Genomic DNA, 26,254 nt, shown 5'->3' with positions numbered 1-26,254 from the left:
TGAATTGCCTTGTTCTTGAAACTGCATTCATATCTGAAATGAATTCAACACCATCTTCCTGTTTTGTGGTTAGAGAGACCAACCACATCCTTTGTAATTGATGTAATTATATGCTTAGGTTGGGTAACTGAGTTTAAACTGAATTCTTAACACAGTCTAACTCTATCTTAGAAGACATTAGCATTTTTAACTATTGTAAATACATTTATTGGATACTTTATTAGCCACACATTGCTAGTACTGTGTTGGACTCCCTTCTCCTTTCAGAACTGCGTTAATTCTTCATGATATAGATTCAACAAGGTGCTGTAAACATTCCTCTGAGATTTTAGTTCCTATCGATATGATTGCATCACAGAGTTACTGCAGGTTTGTCATCTGAACATCCATGATGTGAATGAGGGGATGGCCGTGATCAGCCATACACAGGTAGGCTGTGTTGTTGGTGCGAAGTAGCTCAAAATGTGCCAAGAAAATGTCCACCACACCGTTATACCGGTAGCAGCAGCCTGAACCATTAAAACAAGTCAGGATAGATCCATGTTTTGATGTTGTTTACACAAAACCACGACTCATCAGACCAGGCAACGCTTTTCATATTTGCTGTTGTCCATGTTTGACGAGGCCGTGGCATCAGTATCCTGTTCTTAGCTCACAGTAGTGGCAGCCTGTTTGGTCTTCTGCTGTTGTAGCCCATCTGATATAAGATCTGATATGTCATATGTAGTCACAGGTGCCTTGCTGCATACCTTGGCTGTAACAAGTGGTTATTTTTGTTACAGTTGCCTTCTTATCAGCTCGAACAGTCTGCCCATTCTCCCTCCTCCTCTGGCACCCACAAGGCATTTTTGCCCAAGAACAGCCACTCGCTGGATATTTTCTACTTTTTTTGGACTGTTCTCTGTAAACCCTAGAGATGGATTTATGGGAAAATCCCAGCAGATCAGCAGTTTCTGAAATACTCAGACTAGTCTGTCTGCCACCAACAATGTTCTTATATCAACTTTTATCGCCTTTCTTCTTGATTCTGAAGCTCGGTTTGAACTTCAGCAGGTCGCCTTCATCATGTCTAAAGACACTGGACTGCTATTGCGTGATTGGCTGATTAGATATTTGCATTGATAAGCAGCTAAAGCTCACACACACGGACCAGTACCTCCTCTTTGACTCCCATCACCCTCTGGAACACAAACTTGGGGTAATCAGGACCCTACACCACCGGGCAGAACATGTTCCCTCTAAGCCTGAAGGGAAAAAGAAGGAACACACACATGTAAAGGAAGCACTTAAAACATGCGGTTATCCTAATTGGGCGTTTATAAAGTCAGCAAAGATGCACAGAAAAGAAGATCAGACACCAGCGAGGGATGATAAGAAGGACAGACACAACAACATTGTCATCCCCTATGTACCCGGTGTATCAGAGAAACTCAGGAGAGTTTTCTCCAAGCATGACATCCCAGTGTACTTCAGACCCAGCAACACACTCAGACAAAAACACCCGAAAGACAAAACTCCTAAACACAAACTTAACAATGTGGTGTATGCTGTACAGTGCAGCGAGGAATGCTCAGACCTCTACATCGGAGAGACCAAACAGCCACTTCACAAGCGCATGGCACAACATAGAAGAGCCACCTCCACAGGACAAGACTCAGCAGTCCATCTGCATCTAAAGAACAAAGGTCACTCTTTCGAGGATGCCAACGTTCACATTTTGGACAGAGAGGACTGATGGTTTGAAAGAGGAGTGAAAGAAGTAATTTACGTCCACTGTGAGCGACCATCTTTGAACAGAGGCGGTGGTTTACGACACCAACTGTCTGCCATCTATAATCCAGTTTTGAGTTCCCTCCCCAGACGCCTTAACACCCATTCACATCCTGGGCCATCTGACCTCAGGAATTCGCATGATAAGGTGGGGCCAGGTTTCACAATGAGCTCACCCGAAACCCTGGCTGATTGGGACCCACACCCGCTTTCACACCTTGGCTCATGTGATTAGGTAGAGGATCATCAGGGGTTCCTTTTGTCCCTCTTTGGGGGGAAACTCCCACTGGGTTTAATTCTGGGACTCTCCACCATTTGACCCTTAGAACTGAAGGAGCTTCTCGGATGAGAGGTGAAACGTCTTCAAGCAACTCAAAGAAGTCCAGACGCTTTTCTTTCCAAGCTCCTTAGATAGAATAGAGCTGGAACTAATTTTCATTACTGATTCAAGATCCACTGATTAGAAGATTTGAAAACTTTGAATCAGTTTGTATAACTTTAGCAATGTCCAGCTTTTCCTGCAGCTTGAAAAATCTCTGCTGGGGAAATAAGGCCTGAGCCACCTCATGTTGGTGCTTTCTCACTTCGAGGACATTTTGAAGCAGTTATGCATGCTCACCACTGGATGGAGCACTTTGTGTGCTTTTTGATTTAATGGCACCATATCTTAGGCTCTAAAACTTTTCAAACACTTAACAGTGTCACAGCTGAAGTTGAGCATATTTTTTTAAGCTGTTTTCTCCCAGACGCTTGTTTGTATTCGTCTCTGTGTGTCTGCACTCCGTCCTCCTTTACAGACATTCTGACTTCTGTAAACAAAGTCCAGTGGTCATACTTTTGCCTCAATAAGGCAGTGCTCCTCACTTTTTTTGCCACTGTTAACTCCTTATTTTCCACCCCGATGATTCGTCTGGAGCACTCCAGTAGAGCCACGGTCAAAGTTTATATGAGGTTATGCGCCATAAATTTTCACATGGCATCATCCAGAATCCACTAACAAGAGGAGGAGGGACTCTTCTGAAGGTGACAGAGATGGATGGACCAGGACCTGATGTGTTTCTTTCTTCTCCTCCTCCTCCTTTTTCATCCCTTTTTGGGTGGTTCGTGTAAGCAATCTGCACTCTCTCTCCAAACATGTATCCTTACGAAGCGCTGCAGTGTGAGGTGTGATGTCAGGGCTGAGCTCCCACAGCTCCCCAGAGAACTTTAAAGGAGGAGCAAGGAGAGGAGCAAGGCGTGCTGACTCCTAAAGATCACCACAAAACGCACCCTGAAACAGGTGAGTCACACCAAACCTCAGCAGCCGCCAACCCCTAATCTGAATCTCTAATTTTCACAGTCTTGTTTCTTTGTGCTTCCCATGTTGTGTCATTGAGTACTAGATTTTTCCAGTGTCTCAGCACATAGTTGCACGCTGTTATCAGATTCTTTTAGTAATGCTTGCTGCATTACTATATTTGTACGTGTTTTTCCCGCCTCTGTGCCATAGTCAGGCATCTGCTGCGATAAACTGAGACGTCCTTCTGTGTCGGCAAAGGCTCACAGAGTAGTTTGTATTAGAATTACTGACTGCATGCAGACGAATTCTTCAGATCTATCTGTAAAACCTGTGCTTTATTTTTACTGTAAACAGTGAGCACTATCTGGCCTGGTTGGTCAGAAATAATTCAAGTATTTTTAATCCTGTGTCAGTGATTAACTTTGGATTATTACAGCAAAGTTGTTGCTAAAAACAACAACCAAAAAACCCAGAAAGTCAAGAATTATTTCAATATGTGTTAGGACAGCTCTGTTATCATACAGCCAGGTTCACCTGTCAGACATGGAGTCAAAAACTGATGGCAAATCATCGCTAACCAGCGAAGAACTGGCTGCTATTGAGGATGAAGATGTTCTCAACAAGATGGTGAGTGAGTTATAGGTGGCTTCAGCCAATCAAATTATCCATATCACATCTATGCAAAGAAAAAGCAGTGAGATAATTGTTGTCTCGTTTCCATTTTGCCATCCTGTGTGTTCTAAACTGTGTAATTTCTGACATTTAAATTCAGTTTTATTGATACAGCACCAACAACACAACAACAGTCACCTCAAGATGCTTTATATTATAAGGTAAACGTCCTACAGTATCAAAGAGACATGACCAGCTGGGTGTTGAAAGGAAAGGAAAGGAAAGGAAAGGAAAGGAAAGGGAGACAGGACAAAACACAAACTATGGGAACGAGAAGATCAATTGTAATGACATAAAGCAGTGGCGAATAAACACAAGGAGAATGAAAACGAGTGAGCGGAAAAGAAACGCTCAGTGCTCATCGTGGGAAGTCAACATCCTGAGGCTTTAGCAGCATAACTATGAAATAATTAAGGATCACCTGATCCAGCTTGCCATTATAAGCTTGTTGTGATCCTCATCTTAAAACTAGAAAAGGTGTCTGTCTCCTGAATCCAAACTGGGAGCTGGTTCCACAGGCGAGGGGCCTGATAGCTGAAGTCTCTGCCTTCCACTCTACTTTTAGAAACTCTACACTGTATTTGATGTAATGCAATGTTTTAAATGATTCTCACTCAGTTTTCTGGTTTAGTTTATAACATTTTGGGGGGATTTCTATCAACTTTCAATTCAAGTTGAAATTAAAACCTGTTTTGTTAACTTATTTCTTTTTTGTTGTTGTTGTTTTTTTTGTTTTGTTAAGTGACAATGCTAAGTTTCACTTATTGTGTGTAACTTAAACTGTAACTTAAATCTGTTGGGTTGATCTGAGTTGTTAACTTCATTTAATTAAATCACATGTTACCAGTTGACATAACAATGATCTTTTTTGGGAACCACAAAAACACTTATATGTGCAGAGAATGATTTTAAATTCAGTTCAATAATTCTTTTAGTAGTTCTTTTATTTCTGGTTTAAATCTGGGCCAATGATGAGAAGCTAATATGGGCAAAATATTAAATATGATCTCCCTCTCTCTCCTGAGAGAATAACTGCAGCACTTTGGATTAATTGAAGGCTTTTTAGGGAGCTTTCAAAACAGTCTGATAATAATGAATCACAGTAGTCCAGCTGAGAGGTAACAAATGTGTGGGCTAGTTTTTCAGCATCGCTCTGGATTATTGCACAGATGACAAAAAGCAGTCCTACATATTTGTTTAATGTGCGCGCTGAATACATATCCTGGTCAGAAAAACGACTCCAGGATTCCTCAGTGTTACTAGAAGCCAAAGTAATGACATTACTTAGGACCAAGTATCCTCAGTTTTGTTCAGATTTACAAGACATGCCTGCAGTCATATAAAAATATTCTGAAAGACCAGATTACAAGGTGGTTTATAATATTTTTTCTTTATATTGTTTCTTTACCTGTAATTATCTTTTTAGCTCGACAACACCTCAGATTTTGAAGAGAGACGGATGATCCGTTCTGCATTAAGGGATCTCCTGAAGAAAAAAAGAGGTGAAATCTCAGGAAAACTTTGACAGCTCTGTCAAATAGTGAGGGGAAGTGCTATAATCATGACTCATTTGGTGCTTTGCTTTCCTTTTTCTCTCTTTAAATTGCCTATCATCAGAAAAACGGGAGCAGGAGCGAGGGTTAAGGCAGCAAAACCTAAGACAGCAAGGTCTGAGCAAAGCGGGAACGACAGGCGGGACTGTTAGCATAGGAAGAGCATCCATGAACCAGCAGCCGCCAATAAACAGTAACTGTGAACCCCCTAATGTTTGTTAATGCATCATCCTGCACTTCAGTTCTAATAATTTTTACACTTTAATTCTCTTCATCATTTTAGAACCAAGCAGCCAGCCATCTCCATCAGCATCTACTCCCTTTAACAGGACAGGAGGCAGGTGAGTCCCATGTGAGGCGGTGTAGGTGAACATTTTTGCAAAAAGAGGATTAAAGAACAATCATCTGCTTCTTTGATATAGGCATGATGCTTCAGCTCAATGAGCGGGAAAATGCTCAAAGCATTTGCCATGTGAAAAGATGAGGTGACCCGTACTTTTGTGTCTTTGTTTCCTCTCCTCAGCAAGGCCAGTTCTGCTGCTGCTGCTCCTCCTGCTGCGGCACCCAACGCTAAGAATGTCAAACAGATGCTTCTGGACTGGTGCAGGGCCAAAACAGAGCCATATGAGGTAAATATGCCCTGCCTCACTCTGTCTATGAATTATTGCCCCGTGGAGCTACACATAGCCCTGACTCTTATGTCCCTCTTGCTGCCACTTATCCCGCTCTGGTATGAAACAGGGGGTGGACATTCAGAACTTCTCCTCCAGCTGGAAAGACGGCATTGCCTTTTGCGCCCTGGTGCACCGCTTCTTCCCTGACGCTTTCGAGTACTCCATCCTCAACCCCAACAAGCCCAAGGAAAACTTCCAGCTGGCTTTCAGCACTGCGGAGTGAGCTCTCCTTCCTTATATGTCCTATCTGCAAAAACTCGAGCTTTGAATTATAAATAACAAAGTAACTTTACACTTACATTGTTTCTCTCAAGTCATTTTTCACTGACATTTGCACTTTCTGCAGGAGGCTGGCAGGCTGCCCCCCTCTGCTGGATGCCGATGACTTAGTCCGGATGAACGAGCCCGACTGGAAATGCGTGTACACATATATCCAGGAGTTTTACCGCTGTCTGGTGGAAAAAGGCCTGGTTAAAACCAAGAAGCGGCCATAGACTCAGAACCTTCGGGAGTTGCTGTGATTACAGTTTTTACAAATATTACACACATTACAGCAAGCTGATGTCAAAAGGGACAATGTTGTGTGCTTTTTTTCAACTAAATATTTACATCTCGCCTCCGATCACATCTGGCTCATGCATCACTCGAATGTGCCAAATGTGTAGTATCATATTGGTTTGTGTGTGTTAGCAGGGGCTTGTGGGTGTCTGTGCTCTCAGTGGACAGCTGGCGCTTTGGATCAGTACATTCCAGTGAGATTACACATGTGTATTAATCCCACAGTCACAGGGAGATTCTGGGAACAACTTTTATGATGATGCTGTTAAGGGCCAGAGAGTGTAAGCACTACAGATCCATTTAATAAATATTAGTTCCATTATATGCGTTGTACCCCCTACTGTTATATTGATAAAAATGGTACTAAAGCATTTCCCTGATGCCATTTTCTCCAGCAGCTGGTGGTGTGCTGGATACTTTAATGAACAGCTTACAATTTGCCTTGACATGGGGCATGGAGTTTAAAAGACGTGGGCTGTCTGCGACTCTGACTATCTCACCTTTAAAAATTGTGATCAGAACTTAATATATATACATTATGGCCATGAAAGGGAATGATTGTACAGCCTACATCTTTACAAACTTCAAAAAACAGAATTGGGTACACAAGTTTGAATTTATTCTGGATTGTCCCTAAGCCACACATTATCAACAATGTCTTTAAACTTGACAAGTCCAAGGCCTGTTAACTTCTCATTAGTGATCATGATTGACTATGACTGGTAGTTTGTCTGGCAGCATAAAGAGGATTTATTTGATAGGATCAATACTCAGAATATTGAGAAAGTCTAAAGATGGAGAATTGCCAATTTACACAAGTTAGGAAGGTTTTTCTGAGCCATTTCTAAGCAACTGCAGATTCCAAGATCATCAGTTCAAACAACTGTATACAAATACGAGTTATTCTATGTCACCACTTTGCATAGATCTGGAAGAAGATGAGAGGAAGTTGGTCAGCATTTTCAGGAACAATCCAGGGACCTCTGAGGCATCACTATCCACACTGAAGGGTGTTTTACATCACCATGGAGATAGAGGATGCTGACCAAGACAGAAGCCCCTGCTCCAAAATCAACACCTTCAAGCTTGACTGAAATCTGCAGATCCCCACATGGACAAGGCAAATGCCTTATGAAGAAAAAAATGTATTATCAGACAAGACCGAGATAGAGCTATTTGACTACAGTGACAACAGATGTGTTTGGAGTGAAGGTAAAGCTTCCACACTTACCAGCTTTTAAGCATGGTGGTGTTAGCATAATGCTCTGAGGCTGTTCTGCTGCCAGTCGTACTGGTACGTTGCACAAAGTGGATGGAATATTGAAGGAGAAGAACAACCTCCAAATTTTTCACCTTCACCTCAAATCAGCAGGTGGATCATTGAACAGTTGATGGTTCCAACAGCACAGTGATCCCAAACACATCAAAACAGGTTTTTGAATGGATAACGCAGGCTTATACTAAGCTTCTGGAGCGGCTTTCCCACAGCCCTGATCTCAACCCTATTGAAAATTTGTCGACTATGCTTAAAAGCCGGGTCCAGTCAAGGAAACCAACTAATTTAAATGAACTCTACCAGTTCTGCCAAGAAGAGTGATGAAATATCCAGCCAGAACTGTGGCAGAAGCTTGTTAAGCTTAAGCTTAGCAGCTTGCTGAGAATCCCTGTATGAAATATTAGTGGGGTATATATTTGAATCTGTGTGGATCAGAAAAAATATAAAATTAAGTCAAACTTGTGCAGCCAATTCTTGATTTTTAGAGTCTTTTTCCATCCAGGAAAAAGAACAGTACAAAGAAATCATTAAAAGCCCCAAATTACCATGACATTCATGCTCATGCTGAGTGGATGTAAACTCCTGATCACAAATGTTCCCTTTTTCTTGCTGTGATGTTTCTTATGATACCTCACACTTTATTTTCTGGAATCTCTTGTATGTTCACAAGAGATTTTCTGATGTGCATTTAAATGCAGTCCAGCACAATCTGTAGAATAATTTTCATACCTTGCAAAGAATCAAAATTAAAGGCTTTATTAAATGCTCTTTTAGAGAAAATGTTGTATGTAGTCAGTTTGGTTTGAATGCATTGTCACTGTATAGACTGGCCCTACTACCTGCCCAAACAGTAATAACAGTACTTTTGAGGTAATATGTTTTCTGTTGAGACACGGTTGTTTTGTGCAGTTGTTTACTGCGCAAGCTGGTGTGGATTAAGGAATATAATACAAACGTAAAAAAAATGCAAAGTCACAAACATTATACATCAAAATTCTGTTTCTTGATAGGCTCGACAAAAAAGCTCGGCATAAACACCATCAGTTGCTATTAACGCTTATTATTTTGTTCGTTTAATGGATTGTTGTGATGTACATAATATTAATATTACCAGCTGCCAGTGCCCAAAGTGAAATTTAAATATTGACATATGGATCAATTCGTGCTATCAGTGACGCACTAATGTCAGATTAATGCGTCAGTGATAGGACAGATGCTCAGTTATTTCTGGTAGGCTGCACTTTGGCAGCTGAATTTTGTTTTGCCTGTCCTGCTCTGCCCACCCCCGGGTGTTCATGCTTTTATCTAGGGTGTATGTGTGATGGAGAGAGAGAAGGAGAGGGTGTGTGTTGGGAAGAGAGAGAGAGGGAAAGAGAGGCGCTGGGTCGGTGTAAGACTGCTGTGCAGGAGGTGCAGGCGGGATTCTGACTAAAAAGTGCACAGCTGCACCGGCGAACTGCGCGAGGTAGCCAGAGGCAGCGATAGTAAGTAGGATGAGGTATAATCAGTTGCTGTATCACGGCACAGGCATCAACATGCAAGAGTCCGGGCGCATCAACCGTGACCGTTTTCTGTCCTGACAGCCCGGCGGCGGCGCAGGCTGCACCGTGACGAGACGATCCACGGTACCGACGGGTCGCATCAGCCCTGCAGACCGGACGGGACTGTCTCCGGACATCATCGATTTTACTCTGTGACAGCCAGCTCACGTTCATAAGTGTGCGAGAAAAAGAGAAGAAGAGGACTGATGAATGTGTGAGCTCACCTTTTCGTTCACCTTGGAAATATAACAACGCATGAAAGGTAATTTTCTCCCCTCACAGCGTCAGTGAGCCCGAACAGCCGCTGTCTTTGTGTTTGTCTTGGTTGCACCTGTAAAACTGCGTTTTTTTGTTGTTGTTGTTTTCTATGAGTCTCTTACCTTTGTATATAACGGAGCTGTCATTCAGACTTGCAGCCTCATGTGGGGGGGTGGGGGGTGCATATGTGAAAGGCCCACCGGCACCGGGTTTTAAGCTCCAAAAGTTTCCTCTTGACTTCAAACCTGTGTGATCGCTATTACTCACAGCTCTGTTTCACGGGTTATTGCTGTGATCACGTGAATTTCTCAGTTACAAAGATGTCCTCATTTGAGCGTCATTCATTATTAACAGAGGTGTATAATTTATGAGTGGAAGGACTTTAAACAAAATGGAGGGAGGCACCTGTCCTTCTTATGTCAGGCATCCTCTTTCATGTAACCACAGGTGTAGATTTTAGGGTTGAACACATTTGACTCCATAAATAAAATCAGAGAAAATGCCTCTAAAATCTTTTTTTTTTTCCCAGCAATGCTTCATTCTTTTACTCTGGAAATATTATTTATCCCTGCAATATCCAAAGCTCACAACACTGGATCTTTTCTCCTAAATGTAATTAATCCCACTGAGCCCACAAACACACACCCTGTTTTGATGTCAGTCAGAAGCTGCAAAGCTTGACTTCTGATAATTTGCCGGAGCTCAGAAAGAAATGATGAGGATGAGGTCTAATGTTAGGACATTAAACATGTTGTTAGTTTATTAAATAACCTTAAGTTTGTGTCATTTGTTATTTTCGGTAAGTCTCAATAACATAGCCAAGAAAAAAACGATTGTATAAAATGTGCAGGAAGTTTTGAATGTGGATTTATTAGTGAATCTGTGAAAAGATAAGAGGTGTGCATTTACTTTACTCCAAAGAAAAGGCACAGAAGTAGCCTGATATCATGCAAACTGTCCACTTGTTAAGCATCAAGATCCAGGCAGAAACAAAGGAGTGGAGTGCAGCCTATATGTGTCCACTCACCAGAGATGAGCTCATATCTATCTATGCATGTATATATATATATATGTATACAAAATTGAGACAAAAAGCCTGAAAGACTCACTGCATTATATTCCAGGAGGCTGTTGTAAATTGTTATTTGTGGGGTTAGTTTTGACATTTCTAAACAGAAAGAAACAAATTGGAGCATTAAAATCACCAGAAGGCAGGAAATGAAGTGTACAATGCTTCAAATTTCCTAGGGGACTAACACGTACCCCAGGTTAATGTGTCCCCTCCTGAATATTCAAGCGGACTGACACCTACGCTTGTGACCCACAGCATCTGTTGACATTGCCTGATGTGCTTCATTATCTGCAGCTGTGTCCGATCCCCTTTGCTTCCCTTCTGACTGAACTCAAATCTTAAAGTGAGAGATTACAAAAAGCAGTGTGCTCTAAAAGCACATTACAGCCCTATTCCTTATCTAAATAACCACTAACAATCTTTTCCTTTGCTTTGTAAGAGGGTCAGGGGCTAATTAACTTTGCTTAGCAGCTAGGGTGTAATCCAGGACGCAGCAGGCCTAAAGTTAGTTCCTTAGCCCAGTTGCCTAGTCATGATAACACCATCAGTGACGCCAAGGGAGCATGATGTGGACAGGTACTCAAAATAATGTAATACTCTTTCTCAATTTCCACTCACTGCAGGCACTTCTTTTGCTCTTCCAATTGTGTGCTGACAAGCAATGTTACAATTTTGTGCCTTTTTTACATTCTGCAAGCAGAGTCACTGTGATTTCTTTTTCCTTTAAACACCATTAAGAAAAATGTCATAAACACGATGTTACAGGTTGATGGATCGCCTGCTGCAGAAACAAGTTGGCACGGACCCTTGTGGCCATAAAGTACAGCCTGGAAACTGTTCATTAATTGGAGCTGGTCTGGATTTACCTCCACAACTCCAAACACAGGAAGCACCTCTAAGCAGCCAGTCGGAAAAGCTCAAGAAAAAGTCTGGATTGAATCCCATGCAGGTGGTCGTTATGCCAAAAAGGGGGACTGAGCAGATGCAGTCAGGGCAGACGAAACCTGCGTCCACTCCAGTAACACTGGCATGCATAAGCCGACCGAGGCCAACTGCTCTTGGAAATAAACCAAGGGGAACCAGAATTTCAGTGGAGCCATCCAACGAGATAGATTTGATCCCTATTTGCATCCCAGGACCTCAGAGTACAAACATACTCCTACACTCCCCAACAGACTCTTCATTGCCTCCTCACAGTCCTCATTCTCCCCATTGCCCCCAGCCTTACCTGAACCCCACCCCCTGCCTTCCTCCACCACCACCACCATCCCCTCCTCCCCCTCCCCCCCCTCCTCGCCAGCCATCACCTCACCTGCCCTCCAGCCTAAGCTTCAAGCCCAGCCTCAGCCCTCAGCCCCAGAAGACCCCCTCACCTGGAAGCTCAGCACAGAGCCAGATTCAGTCTGAGAAGCCAGGAGGAGAGAACAATGACTTCAGGTGAGAGAAACAATGTGTGTGGCTGTTTGCCCATTTTGTGTTGAAACACAGCTGCAGATGCTGTCCTTCAGTCAGGGCTGATAAGAGAGCTGATGTGTGCCAGACCACATCACATAAATCACAGCAGCAAATTTCACTAAAAGCTTTTTGAACTGACAGAGTGACACGGCCACATTGTGTTGGTAGATTTCCCAGAGGCACTTCTGTTGTGTTTATTTATTTATTTAACCTTTATTTAATTAGAAGGTCCCTTGAGATTAATACATCTTTTTCAACAAGGAGACCTGGCTGAGGAGGCACACCATTATAAAATTAGAAATTATAAAATCAATGCTTACATGTTATACAAAGTAAAGCAAGTCAAAGTCAATAAGTAACACAATACAAAATATCAAGTTCAGTTTATGAATAGCAGTTGCAGTCTTTGGTTACAGAAGAACATATATGAGTGCTCTGAAGTCTCCCAGGGAGATAAAAGCTTTCAGCTTAATTGTCCTCTGAAGGTTATTCCAAGACCAAGGTGCAAAACGGGATACTGTCGTATCCTATACTGTTCTACCAAGTTCAGAAAAATCCTGAGTACCCTAAAAAGGAGCCACTAAGAGAAACGCAAATCATAGCAGCTGTTTAAAGGGGTTAGGAGTTTACACAGATAAGAAGGGAATTTACCCAGTATGGCTTTGTACATAAATTATTGTTGTCTCCTTAGGGTTAACGAAGGCCAGGGAAGCAGATTATAAAGTACACAGTGATGTGTACCAGACAATAAAGTGTAAATACTACACATCATCTAAAAAATGAAGTGCAGAGGTGGCAGCATGCATGTAAATAATGTCACCATAACCAAGTACATTTAAGAGTATAGCCTATGCAAATGTTTTCTTAATTGATCAATTAATACAGGCCCTATTTCAATAATAAAAACCAAGCCTGACTTTCAGCTTTTTCGCCAAGTGCTTAATATTCAGCACTAAAGGAAAGTTGGCATCCAACCAAATACTTCTCTTCTACGGTTCAAAGACCGACATTGTCTAAGATTTGAAAGCGATTTCTAGAAACCAACATGAGCTCAGTTTTTTTAGGATTGTGAATGAATTTTAAACCTTTCAGTGATGCCTGCAATTCCTAAAAGTCATCACTCGTTTGAAACTCACAAACAGCCTAAATCACCGTAACGACTAAAGAGGAAATGATGGTGTCATCTGCATAAAGGTTCACGTTAGCTCTTTAGCTTGAGGCATATTCTTCCCAATGTTCTCAATTAAAAATAGAAAATAAAACAGGACCCAAAACTAAACCTTGTGGAATTCTGTTCTTTAGGAAACTTGATTTGGCACACTGTGTTCTATATAAAGTGAAGCCCTGTAACTCAAACCAGTATCACTGAATCTGCCTAACAGTAACTCATTGTAAACAGAACCTGCCTTTGAAAGATCAGAAAAAACATAGCAGCACAATGCTCTGTCCTACTTAGGGAATTAATAATATCATTTGTTACCAAAACACTTGCTATTATGGTACTAAAACCCAATTTGAATGCAGACCTAGTTTGACTTAAGACTTAAGTCAGACAAATATTCTTTCAGACTCTAGAAATTTGGCAGGGTATAAAGTTTATATATCACTGGCAATAATTGTTTACATCTAAAAGGTGCCCAGTCTTAAATAAGAGGAGAACACAGGCTGCTTTCCATATTTTAGTAACAACATTAGTCTGCAGACTCAGATGGGGAAAAATGTAATTAATAAGCTCAGGATTAAAATCAGCTGCAAGCTTTACAAGATAAGCATCCATACCGTCAGGTCTAGTTGACATTTTTGGGGGGTGAATGGATTTCAAAGCTTTACAGATTACAGCAGTAGAATTGGTTCTATAAACAAATGGATCCATTGATAAGGAAGTAAAAGACAGAAAAGACAAGATTCAAATTAGTGCTGACACTTATTTATAGCCTGTAGCACATTTAAACAACAGAAGTTGACCTAGAGTGCTTTAGAGAAAGCCACAATTACATTCCAGGTCAAAAAAAAAAACAGTTTCAAAATACATGAAATGCTGAAAACACTGTTTTGATATGTTAACTCATTATTGTGAAAAAAAAATCACAATGATTTAGTTTTCATTAAAATGTGTTTAGAATTTATAGGTTGAGGATAATTTATGTTATAAATCAGGACACACTGATCTCCCTACTTAAGCTACCCTTACAAGTTAAAAGTATCAGGACTGGTATCTGCAATACTGCCCCAGTATTTTTCTGGAATCAGATCGATATCAAAATTTGCATTATCGCACAGCACTATTGTACATGTAAAACTAAAGGTTGTGCTTCAAATGTCTTAAAACACCTTTTAAAAACATAATGCAGTTTGGGCTTGGGTGATTTTAAGTTTCTTAAACAAGCAATGACACAGTGATCGCCGTTATAATTACAAAATTCTGCAACAGATGAATATTTGTTAATATTTGTTGGGTGCATTTGTAAGAAAAAGGTCTATTAATGCAGAGATATTTGGATCTTTTGGACTGAATGAATAAATGATGTCAAAGGCTGTTTAGATGACACCAAGTTTAACAGCTCTCAAATTCATCCAAAGGCACTTTTTTTCCTGTTTTTTTTTTTTTTGGTGTAATGTAGCTCACAACAAATCATATCTGCACACTTTAAATTATGAATAAATGGCTATCGGCAGAGCAGAATATTAACTCTAATGATGTGCTTTTATTTCTGTAAATACGCACTGTAACTAACAACAGGATGTCCATTTATTTAAATTATTTGACCCCGAACGTGTGTCTCTGCTAATAAAACCATTTTGTCAGTGCAGAAATTGCATATCCAAATAATGACAAGCAAAATGTGCAGAGGTGTAAAGCTGATTGACTGAGTCCATTTAACCACATTCACTCAAATATTTTTTTTTCTGGGGAAAAAATGCCAAATGCTTGCTGGTTCCAGCGGTTCGAAAAACAGGATGTGTTTCTTTTTCTTGATCTCACGTTAAAGCAAAGTGAATCAGTGGTTCTCACTGTTTCTGTTAACCGAGGAAAATCACAAACCAAAGAAACTGATGGTTAGATGGAGTCTTAATTAATTATTTTGGATATTTCAGCACAAAATAATCAAACTGGTAATTCAAAGGATGATTAGCTCCATACTTTCTTTTTATCTTTGCCAGAACTCATCCACAATCACACATGCACACACACATACACAGACACACACACACAGACACACAGGCAGGCAGAATACTTAGTCATCATCAAGGGATGCAGAGGTGCTTAATTGTGCTTATCTTTTTTTCTGTACACAGAAACCCTGATGAAAGCTCTTTCTCTGAGGATTACAGCATGGATTACGTCCTTGTTTACCTTAAACTATAGAACTCATGCAATTTTCCCACTGTTTCTGTCCTTTCAAAGGGTGTACATCATCACATGGAACGTGGGATCAGCTGTGCCGCCAGATGACATCACTTCTCTCTTTGGACCAAATGTCTCAGATGGGAACATTGACATGTTTATCATCGGGTAAGCAAGTAATTCTGCACGGCTCAGCGGTGCCAAGGAGACAGCCGTGAATGCCCACTCAGTCATCTGTGTTCATTTTGATTCTTCCCCTCCTGTTACCCATCACTGTCCTTTTTTTTTTAGTATTATTATTTTCATTTTGACATTTCTCTACTTTCTGGCACCATCCAGACTCCAAGAAGTCAACTCCATGATAAACAAAAGACTGAAGGATGTTCTTTTCTCAGACCAGTGGAGTGAGCTTTGCATGGACACGCTCAGCCCTTTTGGATATGTTTTGGTCAGTAAGGAGTGAAATCTGTTGTCCTTCATAACCTTTAGCACCATTAGAATTGTAGTTTCTTTTGCTATGGATATATTATTTTTCATCTATCTCATCTGTTCAGGTGGCGTCCCAGCGAATGCAGGGAGTGCTGCTGCTGGTTTTCTCTAAATTCTGCCACCTTCCATTTCTCAGAGGTGTGCAGACACAGAGTACACGCACAGGACTTGGGGGATACTGGGTACGTGCTACACATTACAGAGTGCTGCTTTGAAACCAGCCGAGATTCATGATGTTGCAAAAGTTGAAGTGGGCTCATGTCACTGGGGGTAGCAAGGGAAGATATAGTGTGTGTGTGTGTGTGCCCTCCTGCCAGCAGGTGCATGCATGCGTGGGTGCATATGTCAGTGTGTGACCTTCCTGTGCGTGTTGATGTCAGCATCACCCCTGGCTGCTGCTGGTGCAGTCTCCTTCTCTTTGAGGTCAGTGCAGCAGCAGCAGACTGTCTGGCTTTCTGGTGTTGTGAGTGTTGGGAAAAAAACAACAACACGACCTTGTCCCCGAGCACAGATCTGGTTGATATACGCTGATGTTTGTTTAATTTTAAATCTTGTCTGCATAAGAGGTCCCTTTGACGCTGCATGCTTTGCCCTTTCCTGTCATTTTAAGGGGAATAAAGGCGGCGTCAGTGCAAGGATGACCATGTTCGGCCACCCTGTGTGCTTCCTCAACTGTCACCTGCCAGCTCACATGAGGAACCTGGAACAGAGGATGGAAGACTTTGAAAGCATCCTGCAGCAGCAGCAATTTGAAGGAGGGGCTGCTACTGGTGTACTAGACCATGAGTGGGTGACTTTCCTTTTTTTTTTTTTTTTTTTTTAATAAAAGGTCTAATTAACTGAAAAAAGCTTTGCACACCCATACAAAGTGATGTCATTATTAAGTTATAACAATGAAAAAATCCCACACATATGTTTGTTAAAAAATCTTTCCTGCTTTGATCAAACCTCTTGAACCCTTAGCGTGCACGCTTAATTTAGCTAATAATGATATGTATTTATGTTAATTTTTTTAAATTGAATCTACATAGGCAGTGCACTACAGTGGTAAATTGACTGTTTTATTCTTTGTATCTGTGCTCTCTTCCTGAAGTAAAGGCCTCTTTATTCTGTTCCCAGTGTCGTGTTTTGGTTTGGGGATTTAAATTTCCGTATTGAAGACTATGATATCCATGTGGTGAAATGTGCCATTGACAGCAATAAGCTGCCTCTTCTGTGGGAGCGGGATCAGGTGAGGCACCTTCAGCATTTTAATAAAGCATTCACACATTCACAGAGACAGATGGATTTTTCTGGAAGGCTTCATGCCACCTGTTTAATCAGACGCTACAACCAACAGAGGGAGCTGTAGCACAAAAACTCGTGTTTAAATAATAATTATTACTAATATTATTATTCTGGAATGTTTGCCCTACTCTGTAGCTCAACATGGCTAAAAACACAGAGTCCATCCTGGAAGGCTTCATGGAGGGACAACTTAAATTTCCACCTACTTATAAGTTTGATGTAGGCACTCATACCTACGATACCAGGTTGGTTCAGTCATCTCTATCTAGACCCTGTTTACACTTGGTTTTAAAATGTATCTTGGGCAATCAGATCCCAAGTGGAGACACACTATGATCCTAAATCCTAATATGTCCGGATGTTTCTCTGATAAGGACATAACACAAAGTGTCATCAGTGTAGTCATCTTGTCTTTGACTTTGAAGGACATCCACTCAGTCTCATCAGGTGGAATAGCACGAATCAGTCACACCAGAATAGAAATAGGATTGTAACCTTCTTGTGACTATAGGAAAAATTGGTGGTTGCCTGGTAATTGCATTATTATTGTCCCATCTGGTAAATGATTGCCATTTGATTGTCCAAAGATTGAATACGCAACACTTTTAACCTCTGGACAACAGTTTCAATTGCAAGGTGATAACACAAATCAGCTGGTCAGAGGCAACCTGCCTCCAAACAGTCACGGTCAACCTGTTAGACCGGCTCATACAGATTGATGGAGGTTTTCAAATACTTGTCATCAGATTGACAACACAACAGAATCAAACTGAATCAGTCTGATCTCTTTGCAATAGGGGACTGGACTCAACTGGTTGTATTCTGGTTAGACTTCTATATAACAGTAAGGTAGCTGAGCGTATGTATCATTTTGCAGTAAAGTTGCTGTCCTGCAGAAACTATGTAACTATTTATGGAATTTCTGTTTCAAATGAGGATCTAAATGTAAGTAGTAAATGTGAATTTCTGTGCATGTAGAAAGCAGCAGATTTGTGATTTTCACAGTTTTATCAAAGTTAGCTCCTGTATCATCACAAACAGACTGCTTCTATTTGCCAACTTGACCGCATTCAGTCTCAAGCTACTAACAGACTGACTCCATCCTAATGCCGTTGTATCGCCATTTTGAATCACCTTGAAGACAGCAATTACCTGTGAGTGGTCACAAACCTGGTCCTCATCTTTAAAGTAATCATCTATAAGGCAAAATTGTCACAAGTTTCATAATAATTTTGGCCCTTTTGCTGTTTCCAACAATGGTTTTCCCTTGTGGGAGCAACAGCATTTATTCTTGAAACAGATCTGAACATTTTTGTAACTATTGTGTGTGATAACTGAGGGGCTCTTTCACCTTCAGCTTATCAACCTTGGCCGTAAACAGAAGTGAACATTAGGGTTGGAGTAGCAAGTATAAATGATGATGAATTATCAGCTCTCCAGTTGGTGTTCAGATGTCTGAAATGCATTTTAAAACCAAGTGTAAACAGGGTTGTTGATTTTATTGTCTAAAAGCAAAGTTTCCACCGCTTATAACCGTGTGTCTGTTTCTCTGTCAGTGCTAAAAAGAGGAAACCTGCCTGGACAGATCGCATCCTATGGCGTCTTCGCCGCACTGGTTCACCAGTTCCTACCCACAATGCAGCACTGCAGCGTGGCCTGACCTCGTGGTTGGGGGGGGCAACTAAAGTGACACACCATGCGTATCGCAGTCACATGAGTTTCACCATCAGTGACCACAAACCTGTTTCTGCCCTGTTTTCACTACATGTGAGACAATGATTATCATACGACCTCAGATGAAGCATGTCATAATTACATCTCTGTGTTGTTACATTGCTAGGTTGTGCTTTATCTAACTATCCATAACTTATCTCCTAGTTCCCATTCAGGGTGGATATGCCTCTGGTGGAACTGCAGGTAAACAAGGAATGGTGCAAAGCCTCAGATGCAACAGTCAGATTCACTGTTGCATCAACTTATCAGCGCAGCTCATGGGACTGGGTGGCAATATACAAGGTAAGTCTTAAGTTTATAAATTATTACACATATTTCCCACAGTGTCAGCACCTGCAATTATCTTCCTGCAGGTTGGATTCAGACATCACAAAGATTATCAGGCGTATGTGTGGGCCAAAGCGGAGCATGCAACGCAGGTGAGCCTTAGCACAAATTCACAAATATGTTTTGAGCTGAACTCAGAGATACTCTGTCTGGTTTTCTCTCCACAGGTGACATTCTCAGAGGAGGATTTGCCGAGAGATGACTGTGAATACATCCTGGGTTACTACAGTCATAACATGAACAGCATTGTTGGATTGTCATCACCAATTCAGGTAACACGAATTATAGAACAACGTGAAGCAAATGCATTCCTGTTAGTCAAGAACAGATCCAGGTACACAGGTACAATCATCAGCCACTTCATTAGGTATGTCTTCCTAGCACCAGGGTTAGGGCACTCTTATGCCTTCAGACATGCCTTAATTCTGATTCAACAAGGTGCTGCAAAACATTCCTCTGAAATCTGGGTACATATTGACATTATAGGATCACACAGTTGATCACACAGTCGCTGCAGATTCATGAAACGTAGCCGTAGTTTCCTGTTCTTAGCTGACAGGAGTGGCACCCAGTGTGGTTTTCTGCTGCCGTAACCCATCTGCTTCAAGGTTTGACATATTGTGCACTCACTGATCATCTTCTACATGCATTGGTTATAACCAGAGGATATTTGGATTTTTGTTGCTCTCCTATCAGCTTGAAACTGTCTGGCTATTCTCCTCTGGCATCAACAGGCATTTTCACCCAGAGTGCTGCGGCTCACTGGATATTTTCTCTTTTTCAGTCCATACTCTGTAAGATGGCTGTGTGGGATAATCCCAGTAGATCAGCAGTGTCAGAAATACTGAAACGAGCATGTTCAAACCGACTTTAATCACCTTTCCTCCTAGTTCAGATGTTCAGTTTGAACTTCAGCAGGTCATCTTGACCATATCTATATGTCTATATGCACTGAGCTGCTACCATATGATTGACTAGTTGGATATTTGCATCAATGAGCAGTTGAACAGGTATAAATGGCATGGCTAGTGTATACTGTATATATAAGTAAACTGAATATTATATTTGACATTTAAATGCAAATATAATAGCAAAACAAATCTGATTCTATCCACTAAAATGTGAATATTTCCAGGATCTGTTTGTCCTCTGTGAGAGTGAAGTAATATCTGACAAATTTCCAACTGTTTGACTGACAAAACAGGACGCGTGAATAAGGCAGCTGAGCTTATCAAAGAGAAAAACATGAATATTTTATCATAAAACTTCTTAATATGTCCGCTACTTTTCATTTATCTGAGTCAAAATATGGAGATTAAACTGCTACCACTGTGCAAGCAGTGAAATTACCCCCACTTTACCTGGCCACAACATTAAAAATCTGCTCAAAAATGCAGATTGTCAAAAGACACGAAGTGCCTGATATCTTTAAGTTAATTATTATTTTTAATTCACTTGCACTTATTGTACTTACTTGAGTAAAGCATATTGAGCGTAGCACTGACATAAGTCTTGTCCTCAACAGATCAACATGCCAGTTCACAGTCCCACCGTGTGTCACTCCGAGAGCTCCGATGTCAGCTCTGAAGATGACAGCACTCTTGTTCTGCTGGCTCCAAACTCCCGCAGCCCGAGCCCTAAAGCGGGCAAACACCACCACCGTCACCGGCGCAGTCGCAGCCCTGCACTTCCTGCTCTTTCATCTAATCCCCTCCCTTCTCTGCAGAGCCTCAGCCTCGGGCCTCGCTCCAAAGAGAGCCAGACACGAAGCCGCTCTCCCTGCTCTAAAAAGGAGCGGCTGATGTCCCCCGACGCCGTGCCATCTCCCACCATCAGCCCGCTCAGTCCTCGCAGCCCTGTGTCTCCAGGTAGTGTGGTGACTGCACCAGAGGCCCTGGTTGCTGCTATCCTAGGTGAACCCAGACCAGCTCAGGTTAGCCCCACAGGGGTGAAACGGATAGGAAAGACAGGGGAAACAGACACTGCAAAGAAAATGAAGATCAAGAGTTAAAATGAGACTGTGTATGAGCAGGAAAAAAAGCAATATCCATCAAATCAGAGTCTGATCTGACCCCTGTGTCACTGTGCTCATAGTGTCACAGGGCATTTATTGACTCCTAATGTAGTTTGCAAACATTCCTTTGCTTTCCCAGTGCTTTTATAGACTCATAAGCTATATCATTATGTAAACAAGCATATTGAATGTGAGGCTAAAGTTGGAGCAAACCTGTGACCGATATGAACAGATGTTATTGACAGCAATATGGATCCATGTAAACAGTCCTGCATCAGAATAAGGACCTTGGATCACAAGTATTGATGGTATCATAGTTAACAGCAGAGAGTGTGTGTGTGTGTGTGTGTGTGTGTGTTTGTGTGTGAGTGGTTTTGTGTAGACCTTTGTGCTAAACCATAAATATGTCAAACTTTCATTTTGGAACACATGATGGTTTAAATGTTTAACTCTATAGGTCTTGGTCTGTATTCATAAAACAAATCTAATGCATCCAAAAGTAGAGAAATCATCTAATTCTATCTGAAATCTACATGTGACCGTGAAAACTTGAACATCGCTTTTTGTGGATACAGCCCCTGTTCTATAGGGCTCCTTGAGTGACTGTTTAGGCTAATAATGTGTTTCTTTGGCTCCCAGGAAACTGTGTTGTGTCATCTATGCGAGTGTGCAAATAAAAGAGCAAATGCAAACTAACAAATGCTGATTATTGGATGACATTAAGCTGTCAAGAAAAAGCATATGTTTGTACATTTGTGTGAACTCACTTAATCCTCAGTTCAGATATATCCTACTTGCATTCCTGCTTTAAGTGAACAACAACTCGTGACTCCACTTGGACTTCAATATTTTGATTCAGAGAGACTTTGAAAGACCAAAGGTCAAAATTAGCATTCGTCTTCAATCCCCTGGCAAATGTTAACATCCAAACATCCATGTTACTAGAGTCATGGGGTCACAGGGAAATGTGTGTTTGATACGTCATTTACAAACTATTATGGATCACAGGAAAGGGAATCACTTGTCTATGAGATGCAATACAAGTTGCCACTTAACTTGGGGATTTAAATATGGCGATTAATTGGATTCAGTTCAGTTCTATATATAAAACACCACTTCACAAGAAGTCATTTCAAGATGCTTTATATTGTAAGGTAAAGATCTTACAATACAGATGGAGAAGCCCAACGATCCAATAATCTCCTATCTCGCACTTGGCGAGAGTGGGGAAGAAGAACGCATGTAGAGACTTTCGGGTGTAGTCTCTATGTAGGGGCAAAACAAATTGTCCTTGTTTTTTCTAAAAAATGGTGACATTTATCGACCAACGGTGAAAATGGTTGTCAAGAGCCCCATACCCTTTGTTGTAATAATAATAATAACGAGTGAAAACTAAGAATTTGTAAAATAAGAGTTCAACACTTGTCTGTACAAAACAGGCAAACAAACTACTGCGATCATTCTGTCTCTACACAGCCATCACCGATCTCCTCAGAATCTGTTTTACTCTCAACTTCCTGCAACAACATGTCAGGTTTGCCTTTTTTTGACCCCACAACAGAGGCTATAATGTTTTCTAGGTGAGGATTTCCCTTTGCCTCCTCCTCAACTCTTTCCAACACCTCCACATACTCATCTTTCTTCAGATTGTCCACAAAGTTTTCAAATATAGTGAGCAGAGGAAAGGCGTACACAATCACATTCTCGAATGTTCGGAACCCCATAGAAAAACCCGCCACTGTGCAGACCAAACACTCGTCCGTCGGCATCGAAAACCGGGGAGCCCGAAGAGCTGTGGTACATGAGAGTGTTGTAGGTGATGTAGATATTTTCATACGGGTCGTTTTTGATCTGCTGATTGATTTCACAAAGACTGCAAAATTCCTCGCAGTCTTCTACATTTTCATTATTCTCAGCGTTCTCTCGCCTCTCTTTCTCGATGATGCACGTAGGACTCATTTTTTTCACTCCTCCTCCTGGGTGTCCGACGACACAGGCCTCACCGCCTGAAGGCACAGGTCCAAATCTCTTAAGGAGCCCTGGCGGCACTTTCTCTGTTTCCAGCTTAAGTATGACATAATCTAACTTATCGTTGCCGATGAACACCTTAGCACTAAAGTTGTTCCTGTCTGATTCTTGGTCTTCAAAGTTAAAGACCACGGTAACGTTTACAAATTCACGCCAGTTAGGTGTGTTTGATTTAACCCAGTAATGGAATAAGTGGACGTCGGTCAAGACAAAGTTGTCAAATAGCACAAAGCCTGTGCCTTGCAGGCAAGTTATGAGACAACAACATAACACTGCGAATTTCAGTAAAAGACTGTCGGCTCGTTCCAAAGGTCTCCTTCCTGTATTTCAGTGCTTCCAGAATTTTTAGGGAATCTACTCTCCATCCATCTTTTCAGACGTGGATACTGCTGACAAAGTAGATCGTAAACCTCCTTATGGTCAATGCTGCTGCCCGTTTCTTTGATTGCTGTTTTTAGACTCAATCCGTTCTGCTGTGCTACATCTAAGACTGATGTCATTCCACCACTGCACTTTGCATTATTTGATGCGTGTGGAGGTTTCTGCTGCCCTGGGATGGCTACATCTTTTATTTCCGTATCTGCTCCCTGTGGAAAACATATCTGGATTGTCTAGACAATCGATTATGTCTGTGCACTCAGTCTTACGTACGTTAACCAGCTCAAAGTAGCCCAGGTCATTGGTGAAGTGACCGTCTCTTTTCAGAGCCTCGGCCGCAGTTATTCTCTTCTCCCCGTAAACACAAAGATACTTGAACTGTTTAAAGCGTCATTTTAAAAAAAACAAAAAAAAAACAACTTTTCTCTTTTTTGGCATTTAGTCCTCCCTTTGTACCGATGTAAAAGACAGAATAGCAATCTCTCGCCTTAACCATCTTCTTATATTTACTGAAAGGCCTCCAGCACTGTGCGAGGTTGCGTGTGCCGTCTGAACTGATGTCCGTGTGGGTCCTGCAGAGAATCAGAGTTGGAAAAGTTGTTAATGTAGCAAAAAACAAAATGTATTGCATTTTGTTCATAATCTCTTTAAAGTCATGATCGTTTTTTTTACCGCTTTCACTGGAGTGGGTAGATGAGTCTGCAAAGTTAAAAAAACTGATTTACATTTATTGTTTATTACGTTTATCGGACATCATCCGATCTCATTTATACACATTTAAGATATAAAGTGGAAAATATCCTTTTGTTTGCATTTGGAGACTCGGCATTTGACCATCCCAAATATCTGGACCAGGGAACCAACTCCTCAAACCGGTAAAAAGGTCAATTACACAGTTACACAATTGCTAAACTAACCTGTTTTGAATAAAAGAAAACCATATAAGCATGTGCCCTGGAATCTCGGTTGTAAAAAAAAAAAAAAAGAAGCACTACACATTACTTTTCTTCTGTTTAGTATACAGGAGTTGCTGCTCACACTCTGAGTTGCACTAGTGTGTCTGTCAGATGTCCCAAATGGAATGTCAGGCCGCACGCGCACTCACGCCGGACACCTCCTGACCTTATTTCCACGAGCCCTTGACTCAGCTGCAAAGTGCTTACGTGGTCATTTCCCTTTTCATCAGAATTATCTGCCGTCATTCAGACATAAGTTGAGCAATGGTTTAACCAATTTTCCATCAAAGGGATGCCGGAATTAAACAGAACATAGGATGTAAGTTAAGGAAATATAAGTCTGACTATGGAACACATCTCCTTCAGCGTTCACAATAATGGATTGCATTTCTCTCAGTCAACTGACTGTTTAGGGGAAAAAGCAGCTAATAGTGGGCTTAGTGGGCTCTGTGTTTGTGGTTGTTGTTTGTTAATCACACTAGGAGTGAACAAAAGCAGAAAAAAACCCTGTAAAGATGCAGACTGTGAAAGTCTGGTTTATACCATAAATCTTACCAGCTGTAACTGGGTTTTTTGTGTTTTAAGTTATAAGCACGTGTCAAGACTTCTGTCTCCCATTGCTGATGTGATCTTCCTTTTTTGTTCCCTATTAATGATCTACGGTAATTTGTGATATTGCCCCCATAAAATAATAAGGCTTTATTGAAATCATTGTGATACAGAGATTTGATTTCTTGTGCATGCTTTGGATAAAAAAGTAATTTTGTCAAGACTGAATGTAGTTTACCAACTGCTCCTCTGTCCAAACTGACTTTATGGTTCATACGTGTCAACTCAGGGAACTCCTGCCGTGACCTCCTCTCTGTGAGTGCACACACACACACACACACACACACACACATGCAGAAGGAGAGAAACAGAAAGATCATTAATGCAGAGGATTGCAGCAGCTCTTGGATTTTCACTCTGTCGGATTTCAGAAGAACGGTCACATAAATTTCATTACAAATTTTTTGCCTTTGCTTCAATGTGTCTTTAAATCCTTTCTTGTTCAAATTGTTTATTCACATAGTAAAGAAGTAGCTCGGGAACTCAGTAAGTAGGAACAGCGATAGTTTAAAGACATTTTCTACAATACAGAGGATTTCATCATCCGCAGTTTGTGAAAACTGCAGTTAAAAAACAAATCAGTAAATTCACAAATGATGGACTCTTTTCAGAGGTACGCTTCATGTACTGATTAACATACAGTTCAAAGATGTACATTAGGGTGCACACTGGTTATGTGGATTTGCTATATGAATATGCTCAAGAGTCTGTTTGAGCTAAAAAACCTGAAATATATATATGTATATTTTAAATCAGTAACATAGATGAAATGTTTTTGGATAACAAACGAGTCACATTTTAAACACTGTTTGAATAATCAAAGAGATATTTATAAAGGGCAGGCTAAAACAGACATGCGAGCTGTATTGTCTCTTTTGCATAAGCCACACCAGAAACGCTCTGTGCGGATAGCAAAGTCTGCGCTGTGGGAGTGTCTGGACCCTCCACGCCAGGATCTGCCGCACAACCTTGCACTGG

The 26,254-nt window shown here is 41.2% G+C and overlaps 2 protein-coding genes and 1 pseudogene across 5 annotated transcripts; 2 read left to right on the top strand and 1 right to left on the bottom strand.

Moving 5' to 3' along the window:
* The first annotated feature begins 2,831 nt into the window (after nucleotides 1-2,831).
* On the top strand, nucleotides 2,832-8,527 carry smtna (smoothelin a). Of its 2 annotated transcripts, XM_084935111.1 has the most exons (8): nucleotides 2,832-3,049; nucleotides 3,574-3,676; nucleotides 5,148-5,223; nucleotides 5,339-5,467; nucleotides 5,558-5,615; nucleotides 5,798-5,903; nucleotides 6,016-6,167; nucleotides 6,295-8,527. In XM_084935111.1, exons 2-8 carry the CDS (start codon nucleotides 3,593-3,595, stop codon nucleotides 6,440-6,442), a joined length of 753 nt encoding a protein of 250 aa, XP_084791237.1. In that variant the 5' UTR covers nucleotides 2,832-3,049; nucleotides 3,574-3,592; the 3' UTR covers nucleotides 6,443-8,527. The 2 variants fall into 2 exon arrangements, with proteins under 2 accessions (XP_084791237.1, XP_084791238.1); XM_084935112.1 differs by lacking the exon at nucleotides 2,832-3,049 and having other exon boundaries at nucleotides 3,081-3,676.
* A 471-nt stretch (nucleotides 8,528-8,998) lies between these two features.
* inpp5ja (inositol polyphosphate-5-phosphatase Ja) lies at nucleotides 8,999-22,005 on the top strand. Of its 3 annotated transcripts, none has more exons than XM_084935109.1 (13): nucleotides 8,999-9,266; nucleotides 9,366-9,585; nucleotides 11,419-12,090; nucleotides 15,515-15,622; nucleotides 15,794-15,902; nucleotides 16,009-16,125; nucleotides 16,554-16,729; nucleotides 17,063-17,174; nucleotides 17,366-17,475; nucleotides 18,787-18,997; nucleotides 19,109-19,246; nucleotides 19,318-19,563; nucleotides 20,817-22,005. In XM_084935109.1, the coding sequence occupies exons 3-13, from the start codon at nucleotides 11,423-11,425 to the stop codon at nucleotides 21,300-21,302; spliced, it is 2,481 nt and encodes an 826-aa protein (XP_084791235.1). In that variant the 5' UTR covers nucleotides 8,999-9,266; nucleotides 9,366-9,585; nucleotides 11,419-11,422; the 3' UTR covers nucleotides 21,303-22,005. The 3 variants fall into 3 exon arrangements, with proteins under 3 accessions (XP_084791235.1, XP_084791234.1, XP_084791236.1); XM_084935110.1 differs by having other exon boundaries at nucleotides 9,000-9,585; nucleotides 19,318-19,383; nucleotides 19,459-19,563; XM_084935108.1 differs by having other exon boundaries at nucleotides 8,999-9,585.
* A 621-nt stretch (nucleotides 22,006-22,626) lies between these two features.
* Nucleotides 22,627-24,913, bottom strand: LOC146383702 (serine protease FAM111A-like; annotated as a pseudogene).
* Nucleotides 24,914-26,254: the final 1,341 nt, after the last annotated feature.

The sequence above is a fragment of the Perissodus microlepis genome, chromosome 7 (genome assembly GCF_051167445.1).
Source record: "Perissodus microlepis isolate ML-2025 ecotype Zambia chromosome 7, ASM5116744v1, whole genome shotgun sequence".
Lineage (NCBI taxonomy): Eukaryota > Metazoa > Chordata > Actinopteri > Cichliformes > Cichlidae > Perissodus > Perissodus microlepis.
Note: the sequence above shows the minus strand (reverse complement) of the source record. Positions and strands in the feature narration are given on the sequence as shown.